The 18,685-nt window shown below is 42.1% G+C and overlaps 1 protein-coding gene across 5 annotated transcripts in view; it reads left to right on the top strand.

Moving 5' to 3' along the window:
* dnmt3ab (DNA (cytosine-5-)-methyltransferase 3 alpha b) overlaps window positions 1-18,685 on the top strand; it is a 620,530-nt gene that overhangs the window by 582,338 nt on the left and 19,507 nt on the right. For all 5 annotated transcript variants that reach the window (XM_041188736.1, XM_041188735.1, XM_041188734.1 and 2 more), the window contains one exon: window positions 15,415-15,533. In XM_041188736.1, coding sequence (XP_041044670.1) covers window positions 15,415-15,533 — 119 coding nt within the window. The remainder of the gene's footprint in view (window positions 1-15,414; window positions 15,534-18,685) is intronic.

Here is an 18,685-nt window from a genome sequence, read left to right as displayed (position 1 = left end):
TGAAATTGGCATAGATTTAGCAGTATGATTTTCTTTCTGTGACTCTTGTACAGGAACACCCAAGACCTTCTGAATGCCAATATTCCCCTGTCTTTCACTTTTAAAACAATATTCTGCTTTTCTCTTTAATCCCAGCAACGTGGACAACTTCTCCACATTGTAGTCCATCTGCTGTATTCTTGCCCACTCACTGACCTGTCTCTATCTCTTGGCAGCGTCTTTGTGTCCTCCTTGCAGTTCATATACTTATATATTTTTCCACTTAGCTTTTTATCATCAGAAAACTTGGATACGTTGCACTTAGTCCCCTTATCTAAGTCATTAATATAGATTGGAAATAGTACTGATCCATGCGCTACCCAACTCAATACAACTTGCCAACCCAAAAATGAACCGTTAATCCCTACTTTCTTTTTTTTGTCCATTAACCAATCCTCAATCCATGTTAATATATTATCCCCCGTCCCCCCACCACCCCCCCCATCTATGAGCCCTAACTTTGTGGAATAACTGTCTTATGGCATCTCAATTATTATTTTTTGAAAATCCATATATCCTGCATCCACTTGTTCTCCCTTATTTACGCTGCTTGTTCCAAACTCAAAGAAAATTTAATAGGTTTGTCGAACAAGATTTCCCTTTCATAGATCTGCCCAATCATATTATGATTTTCTAAGTGCCCTGTTACCATGACCTGAATAATAGATTTGATCATTTAGGTCATAGGTTGACTGGCCTATTGTTCCATTTTCTCGCTCCTTCCTTTTTTGATTCGCTGAGTTACGTTTGGGGACAATAAGATGTGAGATCATCAGAAGGAATGGAAATAAAGATAATGGATGTTGTGTTACCTATGTTCAAATAATGCCTGGATAGAAGGGATGGATCATCCTGTAACTAAATGTTACTTTAGTCTGATGCAGAGTGTTAGTTAACTCAAGTTGATGGCCAGAAATAACATTTGCAGTTAGGTAAGTTAAGCTCTAAAGTTTAGCTCAGCGGTGTGCAACATTAGTATTCTGTTCAACAGTGAGTTTGAAGTACCACATTCAGTACACGTCCATGACCTCCTTCAAATTACCTGTATTATCCATCTCCTACCTTGTCTCGCCCTACAGCAGCTGAAATCCATATCCATGCCTTGGCTATCTTCAAACCTTTCCAAATGTTCAGCAACCTCCCATGTACTTTAACTGATCCTGATTTTTACTTCCCACATCCTATCTTGAATGTAGTCCTGATCAAGCGTCAATCCTGTCCCCGTTGAACTCTGAGGTTTCCCTGTCCCTCATCAGGTTGGCTTCAAAATCTCATTTTTAACAATTCTCTACATAGCTTATGCATCCCTACCTCTGCAAATCTCTACAGCCAACATCCCTACTCACACCTCAGTTTTCCACCTTCAATTATAATGTGTTTTCCCTCCTTTCTCCCTGTTGTCTATCATTAATGGCAGAAGCTTTAGCAATCTTGACAGCAGGCTACAGAAATCTCTCCCTAAACCCCACACCGTGCTACGTTTTTCCGTGCCCTCAAAAACTTGCTTAAGATTTACTCCTCTGGTAGTGGCTACAGCTGGCTTCCTTAACTTGCCTTGTATTTATTCTCAGACTTGAACCCCAAATGTAAAGTGCCTTGGGATATTTTCCTACACTGAAGTAGACAAGTTATTGTAATAATCATTATACTCAGATTATTTGGTCTGTCCCATTTGCTGGGAATTTCCTGTGCGTAAATTAGCTTTTGTGTGTTTCTACATAACAACACTGACAATATTTCCATAAAGGAATTGATTGTTTATAAAGCACTTTGGGATGTGATTTTGCGCTGTTGTTTTATTCTTCTACTATTGCTAGGTACTTTGGTTTTTTTGTAGTGCTTAGGGCAACACTGTAGGTGCAGAAATGCATACATGATGCTTAATGCACTTAGGCACATGATTGCACGTGTGTGTTGTTCTGAATTTCAAGGCAAGGAAGAATGCTTTGTATGCAGCAGGTAGCGCCTGGCTGGTGCATGGTATTATTTGTGTAACCACATGCAAGCCAGGCAGAGATGTTTAGCAACAGTATCCAAGGATGCTAACCATCTGTGTTGCAGCTGGGCTATTTATATGATGTTGTCAGACCGTAATATGTTTGACTTTCCTGAACATAGATTATAGAAACATTGATGTCAAAAGTGTGTTTTCAAATCCTGAGACAGGGAGCTGTTTGACAGTTCACTGATACACTGATATGTGCGCAAATAATTTGGTCAGGCAAACCTTTTTACATCAGATCTGGGTTACATGCTGGCTGCAAAGCCTGTTGAAAGTAAACATCTAGGTGCAGAATTTTATGCAGCTCAAGGGGCAAGCTGGGAGGCAGGGGGTGGGGTTGTTTAAAATCATTTGGAATGGCTTTGCCCATCACCTACTCCCCTCTGTTGGTATTTTATTTGTGGTGAGGTGGATTGCAGATGGCCTGCCCACCCTGGAAGCCCTTAGGTCACATCAGGGTCTCTTCTCACTGTGGCTGGTATTTTACCAGTGCACGGGGAAGCCTGCATCATGTGGCAACCAGACAGTGGACTTGGGTAGTGGGGGGTCCCTCCTTTTCGACACCTGGTGCCCTTTGGAGGGACCCCCAACAGCAAGGGCAGCCCCTGCTTCAAGACCCCCTCCCCACCTCTCAATCACCTCTCTCCCCACCCCTCATTAGGGCCTGCCGGACGAGCCCCAGTGAGCTCACCCCCCCTTACTTTTACTCCAGTCATCCAGCACTGCTCCTGGTCCCAGGCTTACTGCAGTCCCGGCAGTGGCCACCACTCCCCATGGCGCTGCCGAGGCTGAAAAGCTGCCAGCCCTCTGATCAGCTGGTTGTTCTTGGAGGCAGGACACCCTGTCTCAGGGAAAGCGGGGGGGGTGGTTGGTTGGCTGGCGAAAGTCAAACCTCCCAACTGCCAGGCAAGTGATTGTCTGACAACCGTAAAGTCCAGTCATGTCTTCCAGGGCCAGCGGAGATAGCCTGACCTTCCAGTGGGGCCACCACCACCATGTTGAATCCCAGCCTATATTTTTTTTTCAGTTTATGATGCCTTTTCATCATGTGCTAAAATTAAAAACGTTGGGCAAATTAGTAGGAACAACTGAAAGTTTTATTTTAACATTTTTTTGCATTGGTGAATTTTATTCTCGAAGCTATCAAAGTAAAAGGGAAGGATGCAGCTTTTGGGAAAGAATTATACTTAACCAATTTTCAATCAAGAGTTTGTGTGGTATGGATTGGATAAAGCTCCTTTTATGCTGTCCCATCAATGCTTCTTAAGTCCAACCTAGCAGGGCTGCACCAATATGAATATTTTTATGTACCCCACATGCCTCTCTCAGCGAGGTTGCCAATTTAGAAGTGTAAATTCCTTTGTGAGCAAATCTTAAAACATTGCTTATATTGTCTGTATCGAAGCCCTGTGTGGTCTTTTAAATCACCCACAGATAATTTGCATAAAATGTTAAACAGCCCATTAAAACAGATAATTGCAACCCATTTTTATCGTGCTAGGGTCTTTTTTATGGTGAGAGCTCACATGTACTAGGAACTGAAATAGCACAAAACAGGACTCTTAGATCAAAGAGAGAGGAAACTTTCATCCCACCTGAGTGAATTCAAAGCCAGCATCTCAAAATGAAATGACTGTGTGCCAAATTACAGTATCACCCAGTTCTATATGGTTTCATTCTTTCCTTCAAAACTCAGGATTGAAAATTGATATTTTTTTTATCATTTATTCTTTCATGGGATGTGGGCATTGCTGGCAAAGCCAGCGTTTGGTGCCCATTCCTACTTGCTCTTGAACTGAGTGGCTTGCTAGGCCATTTCAGAGGGCAGTCAAGAATCAACCGCATTGCTGTGCTTCTGGAATCACATGTTGGCCAGACCAGGTAAGGATGGCAGACTTCCTTCCCTAAGAGACATTAGTGAACCAGATGCGTTTTTTACAACAATCCGTGATAGTTTCATGGTCACCATTAGTGAGACTAGCTTTCACTGAGTTGAATTTAAATTCCACCGCTTGCCATGGGATTTGAACCTGTGTCCCCAGAGCATTAACCGGGGAATCTGGATTACTCGTCCAGTGACATTACCACTACACTATTGTCTCCTTGTGTCACCATCTCACTTTTTCTCTGATCTGCTATTTTGGCTGTAGGAACGGTACACCAAAACTCCCCAATCAATAATAAACACAGAAAGTGTTGGGGCAACTCAGCAGGTCTGGCAGCATGTGTGGAGAGAGAAACAGAGTTAACATTTCGAGTCCAAAATGACTTCTTCGGAACTGTTCAATCAGTGACTTTTTTCCATTTGTTTACCTTTAAGTATTTGCAGACTAAAAAGTGTCAAATTATCTACTTACAACAGTGTGATTGAACCCAGATTAGAGTGCGGAATATTGTTCTATTATATTTTGATCTGGCTGCTTTAATGATTTATTTGGTTTCGATTAGTTCTTCAAAACTTCTGAGTTTATTTCTTTCCCAATTGTTTTCAACTCACCACCTGCCCCTATTTAATGCCAATTCCAGTAAACTGCTTTCAAAGCTTGGTGGCTGGAGCCTTCAGTTAGTTTTGATGTGTTTGCCTGCCACTGCAGTTTCCACACCCACACTTACACTTATTTCTAGACTGCACAATTTAAAGGCACATCCCATGGAAGGGATCTTTTTTCGTAGTGGACATAAACCGACATTTTATTCTTATAGGAAGTGAATTTTTCTGAACAATGAACATAGAATTTCATTTTTGACATTGTTGAGAAGTTCACAGTCCTGCCCATCTCTTCTGTTGGCTGAAAAGGCAAAAAGACAGGAAAAAGAATATAATTTGGAGGTAAATTTAAACTAATCCACCTGGTGGAAACTGACAGGATTGGGTTGGCTGTTCATTTGACACCCCGCCAATTTTATTTTCGGTTGAAGTATGTGTGTATATGTTAGTCTTGTCTAGACATGTGTTCACTGTGTTACATCTGGTTCATGTAAAACTATCCTCATCATAAAACAGTATATCTTCCTATTCATTGCAAGCAATGCCACTGGAAATATTTTTGATTGACTGGTATATTTAAAAGTCTTGCATCTTGCATAGGTGTGTTATACTCCAGTGAGTGCACTCCGGACTTTGTTGCAAATGCAAATTAATCTTAGAAAAATAATTCAAACATTGAGGCCTGCAATTTACTAACATCGATTTGATTTCACCTGAAATATGCCAAAATTACAAGTAGCTATTATTTATTGGATTCCCACCACTTTAGCAGCAGCCTTGAAAGGAAAAGCTAAGCTAGGAGCTAAAACCTCCTCCATGGCACTCCAGACTATTTATGAGCAACACAAGAGATCCCCTAGTTTATATAAAATTCTAAGTACATCCATCACACGTAAGACTTTATACTTTGTCATAATTCCAAAAGAAAGTCAAGAATTTACGAGCAGGGAACCTCCAGGGAAACGATTATCTTTGAATTGACTTCAAGATCTTCTGAACCTCTAATTGACCTCAATATCCTCCGGCTTTAAGAAAAGAGATTTGTTCTGGACTAAATTTGCTTGCGACTTAAATGTTTAGGTATTTTTCAGTCTGTTAGGAATTTCTGTCCATGCCAGTTACTATATTAATAAAAATTCTGTTGAATGGGTAAGTGAAGAGGAAGATAAGATTGGCAAAGAGGGAATATGAAAATAGAATGGCAGTTAACATAAAAGGTAAGCCAGAAATTATCTACTGACATATAAATAGTAAATGGGTATTCAGAGATGAATTGGGTCCTATCAGAGACAAAGAGGATGATATATGTTTAGATGGAAAGGGCAAGGCCAGAATACTTAATGAGTACTTTGTATTGGTGTTTACTAAGGAAGGCAAAATATCAGTTGAAGTGGCAATGGTAGAGGTAGTGGATGGCGTGAAAATTGATAAGCAGGATGTATTGTAAAGGCCGGCTATGCTTAAGAGTGGATAAGTCGCTTGGTCTGTACGGCTTGCATCCAGGATGCTAAAGGAAGTCGGGTGGAGATAGCAGAAGGGCTTGCCATAATCTTCTAATCTTCCCTAGATATAGGGGAGGTGCCAGAAGATTGGAGAGTGGCAAATGTGACACCCTTAATCAAGAAAGGCTGCAAGAACTTTCCTATAGTAGCTACAGGCTGGGTAGTTCAACGTCAGTGGTGGGTAGGTTTTAGAAACAATAATCAGAGAAAAAAATCAATAGGCACTTGGAGAGGCTTGAGTTAATTAAGGACAGCCGGCATGGATTTGTAAAAGGCAGATAATGCTTGACTAATCTAATTGAATTTTTTGACGAGGTAACAGAAGGGTAAAGAGGGAAATATAATGGATCTTGTCTATATGGATTTTAAGAAAGCACTTAACAAAGTACTACATAAAAGGCTGGTTGACAAAATTGTGCCTCATGGAATAGGAGAGTCATTGTCATCTTGTGTAAAAAATTGTCTTCAGAACAGAAAACAGTGAGTCATGGTAAATGGGTGTATTTCAGACTAGAGGATGGTAGTCAGTGGTGTTCCCCACGGGTCACTGCTAGGAACATTGCTTTCTTTGATATAAGTAAATGACTTGCATATTGGAATACAGAGAAAAATTTAAAAATTTGCCAATGATACAAAACTTGGAGGATTGGCAAACAATGAGAATAATGCTAATCAACTGCAACATGACATAGATAGGCTAGCAGAATGGGCAGACAAGTGGCAGATAGGATTTAACACAGAGAAATGTGAGAGGTGATGCATTTTGGCAGAAGGGATAGAGAGAGACAATATAGGCTTAATAGTACAATTTCAAAGAGTGTGCAGGGACTGAGAGATCTGGCAGTGCACGTGCAAATAACTTTAAAGGTGGCAGAACACATTGAGAGTGGTTAGAAAAGTATATGGGATCTTGGGTTTCCTACATAGCGGGATTGAGTACAACAAGGAAGTTATGCTGAACCTTTATAAAGCTTTGGTTAGGCCGCAACTAGAGTATTCCATCCAGTTCTGTCACCACACTTTAGGAAAGATTCTAAGGTAAGGGTCCTTGAGAGGTCGCAGAGGTGATTTACCAGATTAGTTTTTGGGATGGAGATTTTGACTACAAGATTAGGTTGCTCCTTTGAGCAAAGGAGGTTGAAGAGAGATTTGATAGAAGTGTACAAGATTATGAGAGGTTTGATAAGATAGGCAAGGAAAAACTGTTCCCATTCGATAATGGTACAAGGACGAGGAGACACAGATTTAAGTTTTGAGCAAGAGCTGCAACAGGGAGGTAAAGAAGCATATTTTTTCACAGTAAGTGGTAATAATCTGGAACTTGCTGTGCATGAGGGTGGTGGAAACAGAGACAATCAATGACTTCAAAAGGAAATTGGAAGGACACTTAAGGAAATAAACTTGCCAGGCTACAGGGATAGAGCAGGAGAATGGGACTGACTGGATTGCACTGCGGAGAGTTGTCGTAGATTCAGTGGGCCTAATGGCCTCTTCCTGTGCAGTAAATGACACTATGACTCTTAATCCATGTCCTAAGGTAGGGGAAGAGCCAGCAAATCCAGTTCCTGGCAGAGTCTGTGGCCTTTTCAATGGACTCTGCTGAAGTCACAATGAGATTCTGCCACAAATGCATGAGGACTGACCATTCTTGGAAAACTTCCAATACATGCAGCCAGTGTTCCAAGGTCAGGGACTCTTGAGCCACTCACCATCACCCTTGATCAACTGTCCCTCATCAAGGATATGCTGTAGTGTAATGTTGAAGAAACAATTAAATACTGAAGTCTGAAACAGGTTCTTTGTTTTTATTATTTTTATTATTGCAGGTTCCAGTCAGTTCAAAATGATTACAAAACTGACTAACCTGATATCATTTAAACCAGGATTAACCTGTCACCTTTAGTATCTCAATCTATGCCCCTAGCTTAGGACATGGATTGAGGGTCATGGGGCAGATATTGAGGTCGGCAAGCGGGGGGGACGGGGCCCACTCGCCGACACATAAAATGATGCGGGATGACATCGGGCGGAACTCCCAATGTCACCCAGCGTCATTTCAATTTTCAGGTTGGCGGGGGCGCAGCCGAATCAGCTGTGCGCCCGCCGACCTGTCAATGGTCGATTGAGGCCATTTAAAAAGTAATTGAACTTGTTAAAGGACCTGCCCGTCCAACCTTAGGGTTGGCGGGCTGGCCGGGAGCTCTGGCGGGCTTCAGAAAAAGCATGAAACCTCGTCCATGGTCGGGGTGAGGTTTCATGTAGGTTTTTAAAAATTTAATATAAGTTTAATTAAAAGCGATGGACATGTCCCAGTGTGGACATGTCACTGTCCAGATGGACAGTGTCACTTGAGGGGACATGTCAGGGAAATTTTATTTTTCTATACTTAACATTTTTGAATTTGGCGCCGATTTCCCTGAGGCAGCACTTAGCCTCAGGGAGATGAGTTCGCTCTTTCGCGCGCATGCACAAAACAGTGCACTCTCGGCTGAGGGAACCCTCCCCATCCGCACGGGGAGTGTCTAGCGCTTCCTGGCGGACGTCATGCTGGGCGTGCCTTAATTGGCCCGCCCACGTAAAATGGCAGTGCGTCCCCGATCGGGGGCGCCGCTCTGCCACACGCCCACTCCTGAACTTTCCCCCCAATGGGGGGACAATTCTGCCCATATTGTCATTTACTGCACAGGAAGAGGCCATTAGGCCCATTGAATCTATGACGACTGTCCGCAGTGCAATCCAGTCAGTCCCATTCTCTGGCTCTATCCCCGTAGCCTGGCAAATTTATTTCCTTAAGTGTCCATCCAATTTCCTTTTGAAATCATTGATTGTCTCTGCTTCCACCATCCTCATGGGCAGCGAGTTCCAGATTATTACCAGTCACTGTGAAAAAAATATTCTTCTTCACCTCCCTGCTGCAGCTCTTGCCCAAAACCTTATAAGTGCGTCAATCCAGGATTTTTGTTTTGAGATTTGAGTACAAGCCACCAAAACATGGAAGATCTCTTTCTTTCAGAAAAAAAGATTATGCAACGTTTTTGCATTTTACCCAAAATAAATGAGCCTGATTACAAATTCATGAGCCTGCACAGGAAAATTTTGTCGTATTAGAGCTCCTTACTACAAATAGACTAACTAGAAATATTACAGTGTCATGAATACCCAAAATGACTGATGAACCAATTGACAGCTAGCCAGAGAATTCCAGTCTTTGAAGATCAGCCTTTTGGCTAGAATTTTCTTGCTTTACTGGCACCAGCTACGCTAGACTGAGGAAACTGCTTCAGCTCTAACTAATGTTTTTCACTTTTTTTTTGATAATCATGAATGATATGGCAGAGCATGGCACATATGATCATAAAATGTTATTTCATATCATATTTCGTATCATAGCCACTTGGCTATGGGTAGAATCACAGGACTGAATCGTGTTGCAGTAGCAAGTGTCCTGACAGCGGACCAGAAGTGAGCGGGACTTCCACTCGGAGGTGGGATGGCTGGCTACACCAAATCATGTGGTGGCCAGCCAAGCAGCTGTGCACAGCCGAGGGACATGGCTAATTGTGGGCTGGGGGCTGGCAAGAAGTCGTCAACCCCGCCATTACCTCACAGTGGTCAAAGGTCTAGGCACCATATTTAATCAGCACCCAGACAGGCACCCAAGCCCTGCAAGCCATTCTGCCTGTCTGAGAGGAGGATTTTGAATTTGATCTACTTTTATCCTTGGAGCTGCAAGCCATCGCCCCTCAGTCACCTTTGACCTTCCCTGCATCACTCTAGTCCACCTTCTGTGGACTTTTGAACCACCCACCATCACCCTTGATTCAACTGTCAACTTAGAGCTGCCCCCCCACCCACCTCCCCCCCCCCATCAATCACCATCGTGCTGAGCCCCAGCACTCTGGACCTACCCCTCAATCTGCCAACCCTCATCCTCGCCCCTCCTGCTACCACCCTTGACCTGCCCTCAGTTACCCTTGACTCTCCCAGCCTCAACATTGTCCTGCCCTCAATCACCCTTGATCTCCCCTCTATAAAGCTTGAGCTGCTTTCAGCAGAGATTGACCTTCCCTCCCCTGGGAGAGCCATGTGCTGATCTCCCTGGGCAAGTGCCATCCAAGCTCAATGCAACAGCTCAGCTTCCTCTCCCCTGGTTCAACAAAGTTCCCCATCCAAGAAAAGCCGTCCCTGCTCATTCCAAAAACCACCAGGAAGACTACCTTGCCTGCTGCACACCACCTTGAACCAGTCATGCATCGGAAGGCTCGTGTTTCTTATTTGCCGCTGACTTAATCACAAAGTTACAATTTAACCTGGCGACCGTGTGTTTTAATGAGTATCCATGACATTAAAAATAGGTTCCTGACTCTTGTCCTTGGGAACCACAATCAGCCTTTAATCTACCGCCAACTTACTTCCCAACATTCATCCCGCTATCGGGAAGCTAACATTTCGCCTCCTGCACAACTAAGTGCGCCTGCCCCACCTCATTTCCTGCTGCCCCAAGCTTCACTGGAATCCGCCCACTGTCTACTGCTGCTATTAAACTACAAGGTCAGAGTAACTCATTTTAGGTCAGAGGAGATCATTCATCCACATATCCAGCACAACTGATTAACCCCTTTTTTTTCCAATGACTTACCTTTATATCATTTATTGCCATGAATCCTTTATGATGCCAGGAACTTCAAACTTCCACAGTTTCAAACTGCAACTCGTCCTGTTCCACATGTACGTCATCCCTTCAATTCAAAATTCTGTCTGAATTGCTAATTTAATTTTATTTTCCTCAAATTGAATCTATGGTCTCTGGTTCTGGGATTTTGAGTACTCCAGAAAAATTTAGCCTTTTCAAACTAAATCTAGTCATAGCTTTAGAAACTTCTATTAATTCTTCCTGAGAAAGAAAAATCCTCTACAATACAATCATTCTTTCCAGTTACATACTCTGCATGCTGCCATTGAATCTTGTACTCCTGTGTTGAGCCCTCTCTGATATTCCATTTGAATGAGAGAATTAAAACTGGGCTCACAAAGAAGTGGTCCTACCAAGGTCAAGCACAATTTTTAAATAACCTTTCAATTTATATTTTAAATATTTTGTTATGTTGCCCAATACTTGTTTGTTGTCCTTACAACAACTGTGTTCAAACTACACCTTTGTTTCCTAATTCAATAACCTAGATCTTCTGATCAAACACTGGCATCAACCTATTTAAAGTCAACTAATTAATGCCCATGTTAAAATAACTCTGGTTTTTAAATCTAGTCTGCTCATTTTTAGTTTGGATCGTTCAAACTCACTTCAAGCTCTAAAGGTTTACTCGCAGCATTCCTCCTCTTTGAATCACATAACTGGAAGTATCGAAGAGGCAAACTGTTGTGGAACATATTGACTTTTTTTCTTGCCTGCTGACAGAAAAGGGCTTGTACATATAATAAGCCTTATCATTATTTTCAAACATGTTGCGGTACCCTTGACAAAAGATTGCTGATAAGCATGGTCATTCTTGTCACATAAGCCAAATGCAACAGCCATTTTACATACAGCATGATCTGAAAACAGTGTGATGAATGAATGGTCAGCTCATGTGTGCTTGTTACTTGAGGGAGTAGTGTTGGCCAGAATACTCAGAAAATTATTTGCGGTTCTTTGATTAGTAACAGCCACAGGATCTGTAATAATAACTGAACTGCTAGAATAGACACATGACACCTTGGTTTAAAGCCTCATGTAAAGGATCACCATCTCTTGCAAAACAGCAAGCCCTTAGTATTGCTTTGGAGCACCCAGGGTGTCTGTGCAAATCCTGAAGATGGCTTGAACCCACAAACTTTGATTCCGAGACAAGAATACTACCAATTAAACCAAGTCAGGAGGAGATTTAAGAACCAATTTTATATCAGGCCTGTCAAGGTAGTTCATACAAAGAACTGCTTTTGGTACAAGTTTCTTGCAAATGTTGTGCTTCAGAGAACAAATCAAAAGTTGGGAGATTAAAATTCAAATTTTAATCACTAAATAGATGGGAACTTGTCCCCGAATTCAACACTAAATTCATTCATTGTCAATAGGAAGCTCATAATAAATTTGAACGTGCCTCAATTTAACTGTTAGTTCGGAGAATGGGAATTTAAAGTGATAATAGTATTCAATTTTGCATGTTATCAGACCATCACTCTGAAGGTCACCTGCATGCAGTCACAAATAGAAGTGCAATCCTCCAGGATGCTGAAACATAATGGGTGATTTTAATCCTGCCTGCCCAACATGAACTCACTGCAGGTAATTGGATCAAAGGATTTGTGTACCATTATGTTTTCTGGATTGCCAGGAGAGTTTTTCGCCTTCTGTATTGCTTATTTCTACAATTTTTGCCTTGCTTACCTTCGAGAAGCTTTATCTGCTTATCGTGAGTGCTGTTCTTGCCAGAGTAATTGGATGGAGGAATTGTTGAAGGAAGAGAGGCTGAATTTTCCTGCGATGGGGGGTGCACTTGGAAGCGGGGGTGGATCCAGGAAGTTAGGGGGAAGCCGTGTTCAGACAGGTCCCTGATGTATTGCCGCCACCAGGGAAGTTTCCCATGGGCGGGTGGGGACGCAGATCGACTGCCTGCACGAGGAAGGTGGGTGACCAATTAAGCTGATTCACAGACACAATTAGGTCTGATTTTGTGGGTGCTCTGGCATTTTGTTTCTGGTGGAATGGCAACAGCACTGCCTGCAGGGGCTGCCATTCCCTCTTTTCAGCAAGCTGGGGGACCATTGGAGCCAGATGCTTCATGTCCCATTGGCGGGGAGCCGCAAACAGGAAAGGCCACACCCACAACCCAAACAATGCACTTGGAGGGGTTGCCCCTCTACTTTGAGAGGCTTGCTCCTAATAATTTTAACTGCACACACAGTTCCCAATTTGTCTCAGCAGTGACTACTTCCCCTGGTGTGGCTGCCAAGCCCCCAGAGCTCCTGATTGGGCAAAGGTGGCTAATTAGGAGCCCACCTCCGGGAAGATTGTGCCATTGGTTGCACCAGTAAGTGTGGGTTTGGGACCTCCATTTGGTCTCAGTGTGGAGGTTCCTTAAGGCTTCGGGAAAATCCAGCCCACAGTACTAGCAGTAGCCTCAGCAACCAGTAACAGCTTGGCATATTAAAAAGTAGCAGGTAAGAGTGCTAGGTAGGGTGAGACCGTTGGTGGTGGTGGTGGGTAATCATCGGAGGACATATCCAACATACAGGGTGTACAACCAGAAGTTAGTTTCTTGGATCTATCAGAAGAACAGTGCATCAGGTGACTACACTGCTGTGGGCAGGCTGTTGCAGACCTATGCAGCTTCCTGCAACAGGACCTCTGCCTGCTGGACCAGGAACCATGCATTGGCAGTGGCTCTCAAAGTCACCACAGTGCTTAACTCCTTTGCTATTGTCCCCTTCTAGTCTGCTACAATAATCATTACCTACACTTCCCACCCGACCTTACATAACTGCGTTAAGCAGTTCACCAATGCCCCGTTCACCAGACCTAACTAATACATCACCCTCCCCAAGTGACCTCAGCAGCCAACATGAAAAAGCTTGGAGCTTGCAGTATTGGCTGATTTTCCTCATGTCCAGGGCATCAGTGACAGTACACATGTTGCCATAGGGGTACCAGAAAATTAGCCAGCAGCGTTTGTGAAAAAGAAGGGCTACCAGTCAACTAATGTCTAGCTAGTCTCTGATCACAGAAATAAGATCATGCAAGTATGTGTAAGGTACCCAGGTAACCATCACAATGCATTTATCTCGTGGCACTTGACCATTCTCTTCACCACACTCCCTCCCCGCTCCCACATTTTTGACCCTTCCACCATTGTAATTGGGTGGCTGCTGGGGCAACAAGGTTCCTGGTCTACATGTGGCTCATAACACCCACCCACAACCCACCATGCATGCGTAATGCAGCGAGGGGGATCACCAGGATCATAACAACCCGATTGTTGTACAGGGTTACTGCTGCTGGTGTGTAAGAGAAGAACAAAGAATGTCAACTGCTGGAATTTCTACATACATTGATGAAATTTGCCAAAGCATTAAAATATTAAAATGAAGTAATCATGTTGCAATCCTGGCTACTGAAGCCTTGGGAACATTGTCCAAATGCTACTATTCAAATGCACTAGTTACAGCATTATGGATCCATACCATACTCATTTCGTACTCTGTGTACTTGACTCCATCCATAGCAGTTGAGGCCTTGCCAGTGACAAGTAGGTTTCCATGTTGTCTGATGGCCAAAATAGTTTGTTTTATTCCTGTATATTTGCAGTTCCATTCCAGATGTCATTTGTGTGTTTTCATTATTTTGATTTTAATCACTTGTCATACTCAATTGTCTGGAACTCTGTTGTTTAGGAAGCAGTCAACATGTCCCATCGTGATAATGAAGCTAACAAATGTTTGCTAACTGCAACTACAGAAAGTAGCAATTATTGCAAAGAGAATGGATTCTTGATCATTTTCATGATTTTTGATTTCTTTGTGTGAGCTAAGCATACTAATAGTGTGCTTTCTCTAAGTATAAATTCTCACATATTGGAATTGCAAAAATATGAAAAAAAGATTCTCTACAAACATTTCAGATTCTACCTGTTTGCCTCTCCCACATCCATGGACTCTGCACACTAGGTCACATGTTGGATTGCGCTCTCATGTGTGACTCAGTTAGAAAGTTGGTCTAGCAGAAGCTGAGCTTAACTTTTGACACCTAGGGATCTCAATGCATAGCTATTTATATGAATATGTGCCATATTTCATTATTTGTTCAGATTGGATCCAAGTTTTTGGATGGTCTGAAACCCACTTTCATTAAGCCATGTTTCAATTTTCCAGGTTTGCCCTTCGCTGCATAAAAAGGATCCAATCCCTATCCATAATGTAAAGTAATTAAAAAGCAGTTCTAATCATTTGCTTCCATTCTGGTTTAATGGTTCTACTTATTATTATTATTAGTATTATTATTATTATGTATAGTGTACAATTATTTTCAAAATTATAGATGGGCAAACCTATTACTGCAAGTATATTATCTTTTTCCCACCAATGAGAATTGATTGTCAATGACGATGTTACATAAGAGGCTAGAAAATATCTAACCTAACCTATACCTTTACTTAACAAAGTGCTCAATTCCAGAAATACTGAATCTATTTAACTTGCTTTTTATTTGTGTGTTGACCATAAAAGTGCTGTGAAACTTTGAGATCATGTTGCATTATGAAATATAAATAAAACCATGTTTGCGTATGTTCCTCAGTAAGTTTTTGTAAATTAGAACTTATATTAGTTTCATTGGTTTGGGATTTTTATTGTTGTGTTTTTTGGTCTTAAGCATAACTTTTTTCTTTTAGTTCAACAAAGTGCGAACCATCACCACTAGATCTAATTCTGTCAAGCAGGGCAAAGACCAGCACTTCCCAGTCCTAATGAACGAGAAGGAAGACATTCTCTGGTGCACTGAAATGGAGAGGTATGTTTGTTTTTCTCAAATCGAATCACAGTTTTTCACTTCCAGCTACTAATAGAATGCCGACCTCTCTCCATCAATAACCAATGCAGCACAATTGAACATAAATGAGGCAGGATTGAATAAAAATGTCCTATTGTTGGACAGCATCATCAAGTCTTCTATGAGAACAGTCGCTTGAGAGATGGAGCCCATTGCGTGTGTAAAATGAGTTCTAACCAGACCCGGAATTCTTCAACTGGATAATCCCACCTGTTCTTCCCCTTTATACTATATCTTATGCATTCTTTAAATTCGTTCATGGCTTGGCCAGCATTTATTGCCCATCCCTAATTTCCCTTGAGAACTGAGTGGCTTGCGAGGCCATTTGAGAGTCAACCACATTGTCGTGGGTCTGGAGTCAGATGTAGGTCAGGACAGCAGATTTCCTTCTCTAAAGGACATTAGTGAACCAGATGGGTTTTTATGGAAATCAACAATGGTTTCATGGTTATCATTAGATTTTTAATTCCAAATTACATTCAAATTTCACCGTCTGCCGTGGTGGGATTCAAACCCAGGTCCCCAGAACATTACTCAGGTCTCTGGATTACTAGTCCAGTGACAATACTATTACGCCACCCTCCTCCTCTGTCTTTTTAATATAACCAAAACTATTTTTAAACTGACTTTAGCCGCACTTATGCAATATTTGCCTCATTTGTTTAGGCTAGTTATCTAACATTCCAGCAATTTCCAAAATCTTGAGCTTCGACAAGTCCACGTCCAGTTCATAGATTTTAGAATGCATCACTGTGGTTAGTCATATGCCCTGCGAGCAGTAGTTAGCATACAAATTGTGAAGAAACAATTAAAAGATGAGATTTGAGTATGTCCAGTAAATATTTCTAACCAACATTACATGAGGAGTTCACCCTGCTGAGCTGACAATGCCATTTTGCTGATCATAGCAGCTTTTTGAATTGGATTTCACACTCCCTGAATTTGTTCAGTATATTGGTGGAAAATTGGTCGGGGGCTCTACTGCCACATCTCCACCCCAAACTAAATTTTCATTCCACCAACCAAGAAGCAAAGGCTACATGTAGTTGACAGTAGAGAGTTGGAGCCAGGCACTATGATTGAATCCCCTGCTTTCAGCCACTATACCTGTCAATCCTAGAACTCCAAGGTGGTGACAGTCCTAGGGCAGCAACGGAAGGCCCAATCATGTCCCAGTTGGAAGGAGTGGGCCCAGTCATGGGCACCTCTCCTTCTTCTGAGGCTCCAACTACTCATTGTATAGAGGTGCAGCCCAGTCAAAAGATTAAAACTAAAATCACCCTTTGGGATGCTTCTATCCCCTTAAATTTAGCTGTAATGGAGGAACTGCAAGAAGATACATCATGATCATGGTGGGTTTGGGGTAGAAAGCAGATGTCCCACCACACACTTGCTCTAGCAAACAATGAGATATCCAGCCCTTTAACTTTTTAATCACAATGTTCCTTCTCTAAATCCCTTAACACGCTTGTTCCCATGTGTACACCTATTTCCCTTTTAAATACCTCAATCAACTGCATTTGTGGTCTTTTAATGCATTTCACATTCTCACAATCTTGTTGAAGAATTAGTAAGATTTTACTGCTGATCTGTAGATTTACCAGCTAACAATTTCTTCCAACTCCATTACAGTCAGTTTCTTCTGATGCACTTCATAGTTAGTCTTGTTAAAACTACAAAATCTGATTTGTTACTCTCTTCCCTTTAAACATGCTTTTGAATTCAACTATATTAGGGGCACTATTTCAGAAATGTTCCCTTACTGGATCAATACTCATAACTGAATGAGTACTGTCTGTTGTCATGTTGATTTAAATTACATTGCTGTAGGAAATGACCATGAATGTATACTGTAAATCTACTCCATTTTCTATTTTATTCTGCAATTTCTCTCTTAATCTTTTATGCAAGTATAGATAAGTCTCTCTTTATCTTCTTATAAGCCTCCCTTTCATTTATTTAAGTCATGGTAAGGTTGATAAATCAACATTTTATTTCCTTTTCTTTTCCTTAGCTCAACCTGCCTTGGTTCCAGTTGCTGATGACACTCATTTCAATCCCCCTCCCACTGACACAATGGTAGTCTCTTTCATACATTCCCAATCATTCCTGTAATTCTGATATCTTGATGTATTTAATTCACTAACTAAGGAAAGAAAAGGACATGCATATATATGCACTTTTCGCAACCACAAGACATTCCAAAGTTTTTTTTACAGCCAATGAAATACTTTTGAAGCATAGTCACTGTTGTAATGTGGGAAACACAGCAGCCAATTTGTGCACAACAAGCTCTCATAAACAACAGTGTGATGACTAGATAATGTATCTTTGTGAAGTAGATTGAGGGGTAGATATTAGCCAGGGCACCAGGGCTGACTCCCCTATTCCTTTTCAAAGTTGTGCCATGGGAACTCTTACATGCACCCGAGAGGGAAGACGGGTCTCATTTTAGTGCCTCATCTGAAAGATGGCACCTCCGACAGTGCAGCACTTCATCAGTACTACACTGAAGTGCAGCTTTGATTTTCAGTCCTGGAGTGGGAGTTGAACCTAGAACCTTCTGACTCAGAAGCGAGAGTACTACCAACTGATGTACTGATCCTGAGTGGCCATCTAAAACAGGATTATGCCACTTGAATTGATTAATGAGGGGTCTACCACCTGTTGAACAACCCTTTCCGGCGTAAGGTCTGCTTTGCTCAGATTTTCTGGATGTGAATGTGACCCAGCTAGCAGCCACCACTGAAAAGGTAGGCAAAAAGTATATATTTTTTAACGTAGAGCAACAGAACCTAAGAAATAGGCCGGGATTTCCCAGCCCCATCGTGGGCAGCCCCGCTGAGAGCGAGGCAGCCTCAGCCAGATGTCCATTGACTTGCAGCGGGACCGGAAGATCCCGGTGGTGGGCAGATGGAAAATTCCGCCCGTTGGAACAGGGGTAGATCATGCAGACCATCGAGCCTGCTCTGCCATTCAATACAATCATGGCTCAATCTTTAGCTTCAACTCCACTTTCCCATTGCTCCCCATGTTCTTGATTCCAATAGGGAAAAGGCAGGGGGATAGGACTAGGTGAGTTGCTCTTGTAAAGAGAGGGCTTACACAGAGAC

The sequence above is a fragment of the Carcharodon carcharias genome, chromosome 5, assembly GCF_017639515.1.
Source record: "Carcharodon carcharias isolate sCarCar2 chromosome 5, sCarCar2.pri, whole genome shotgun sequence".
NCBI classification, from domain to species: Eukaryota; Metazoa; Chordata; class Chondrichthyes; order Lamniformes; family Lamnidae; genus Carcharodon; species Carcharodon carcharias.
Note: the sequence above shows the minus strand (reverse complement) of the source record. Positions and strands in the feature narration are given on the sequence as shown.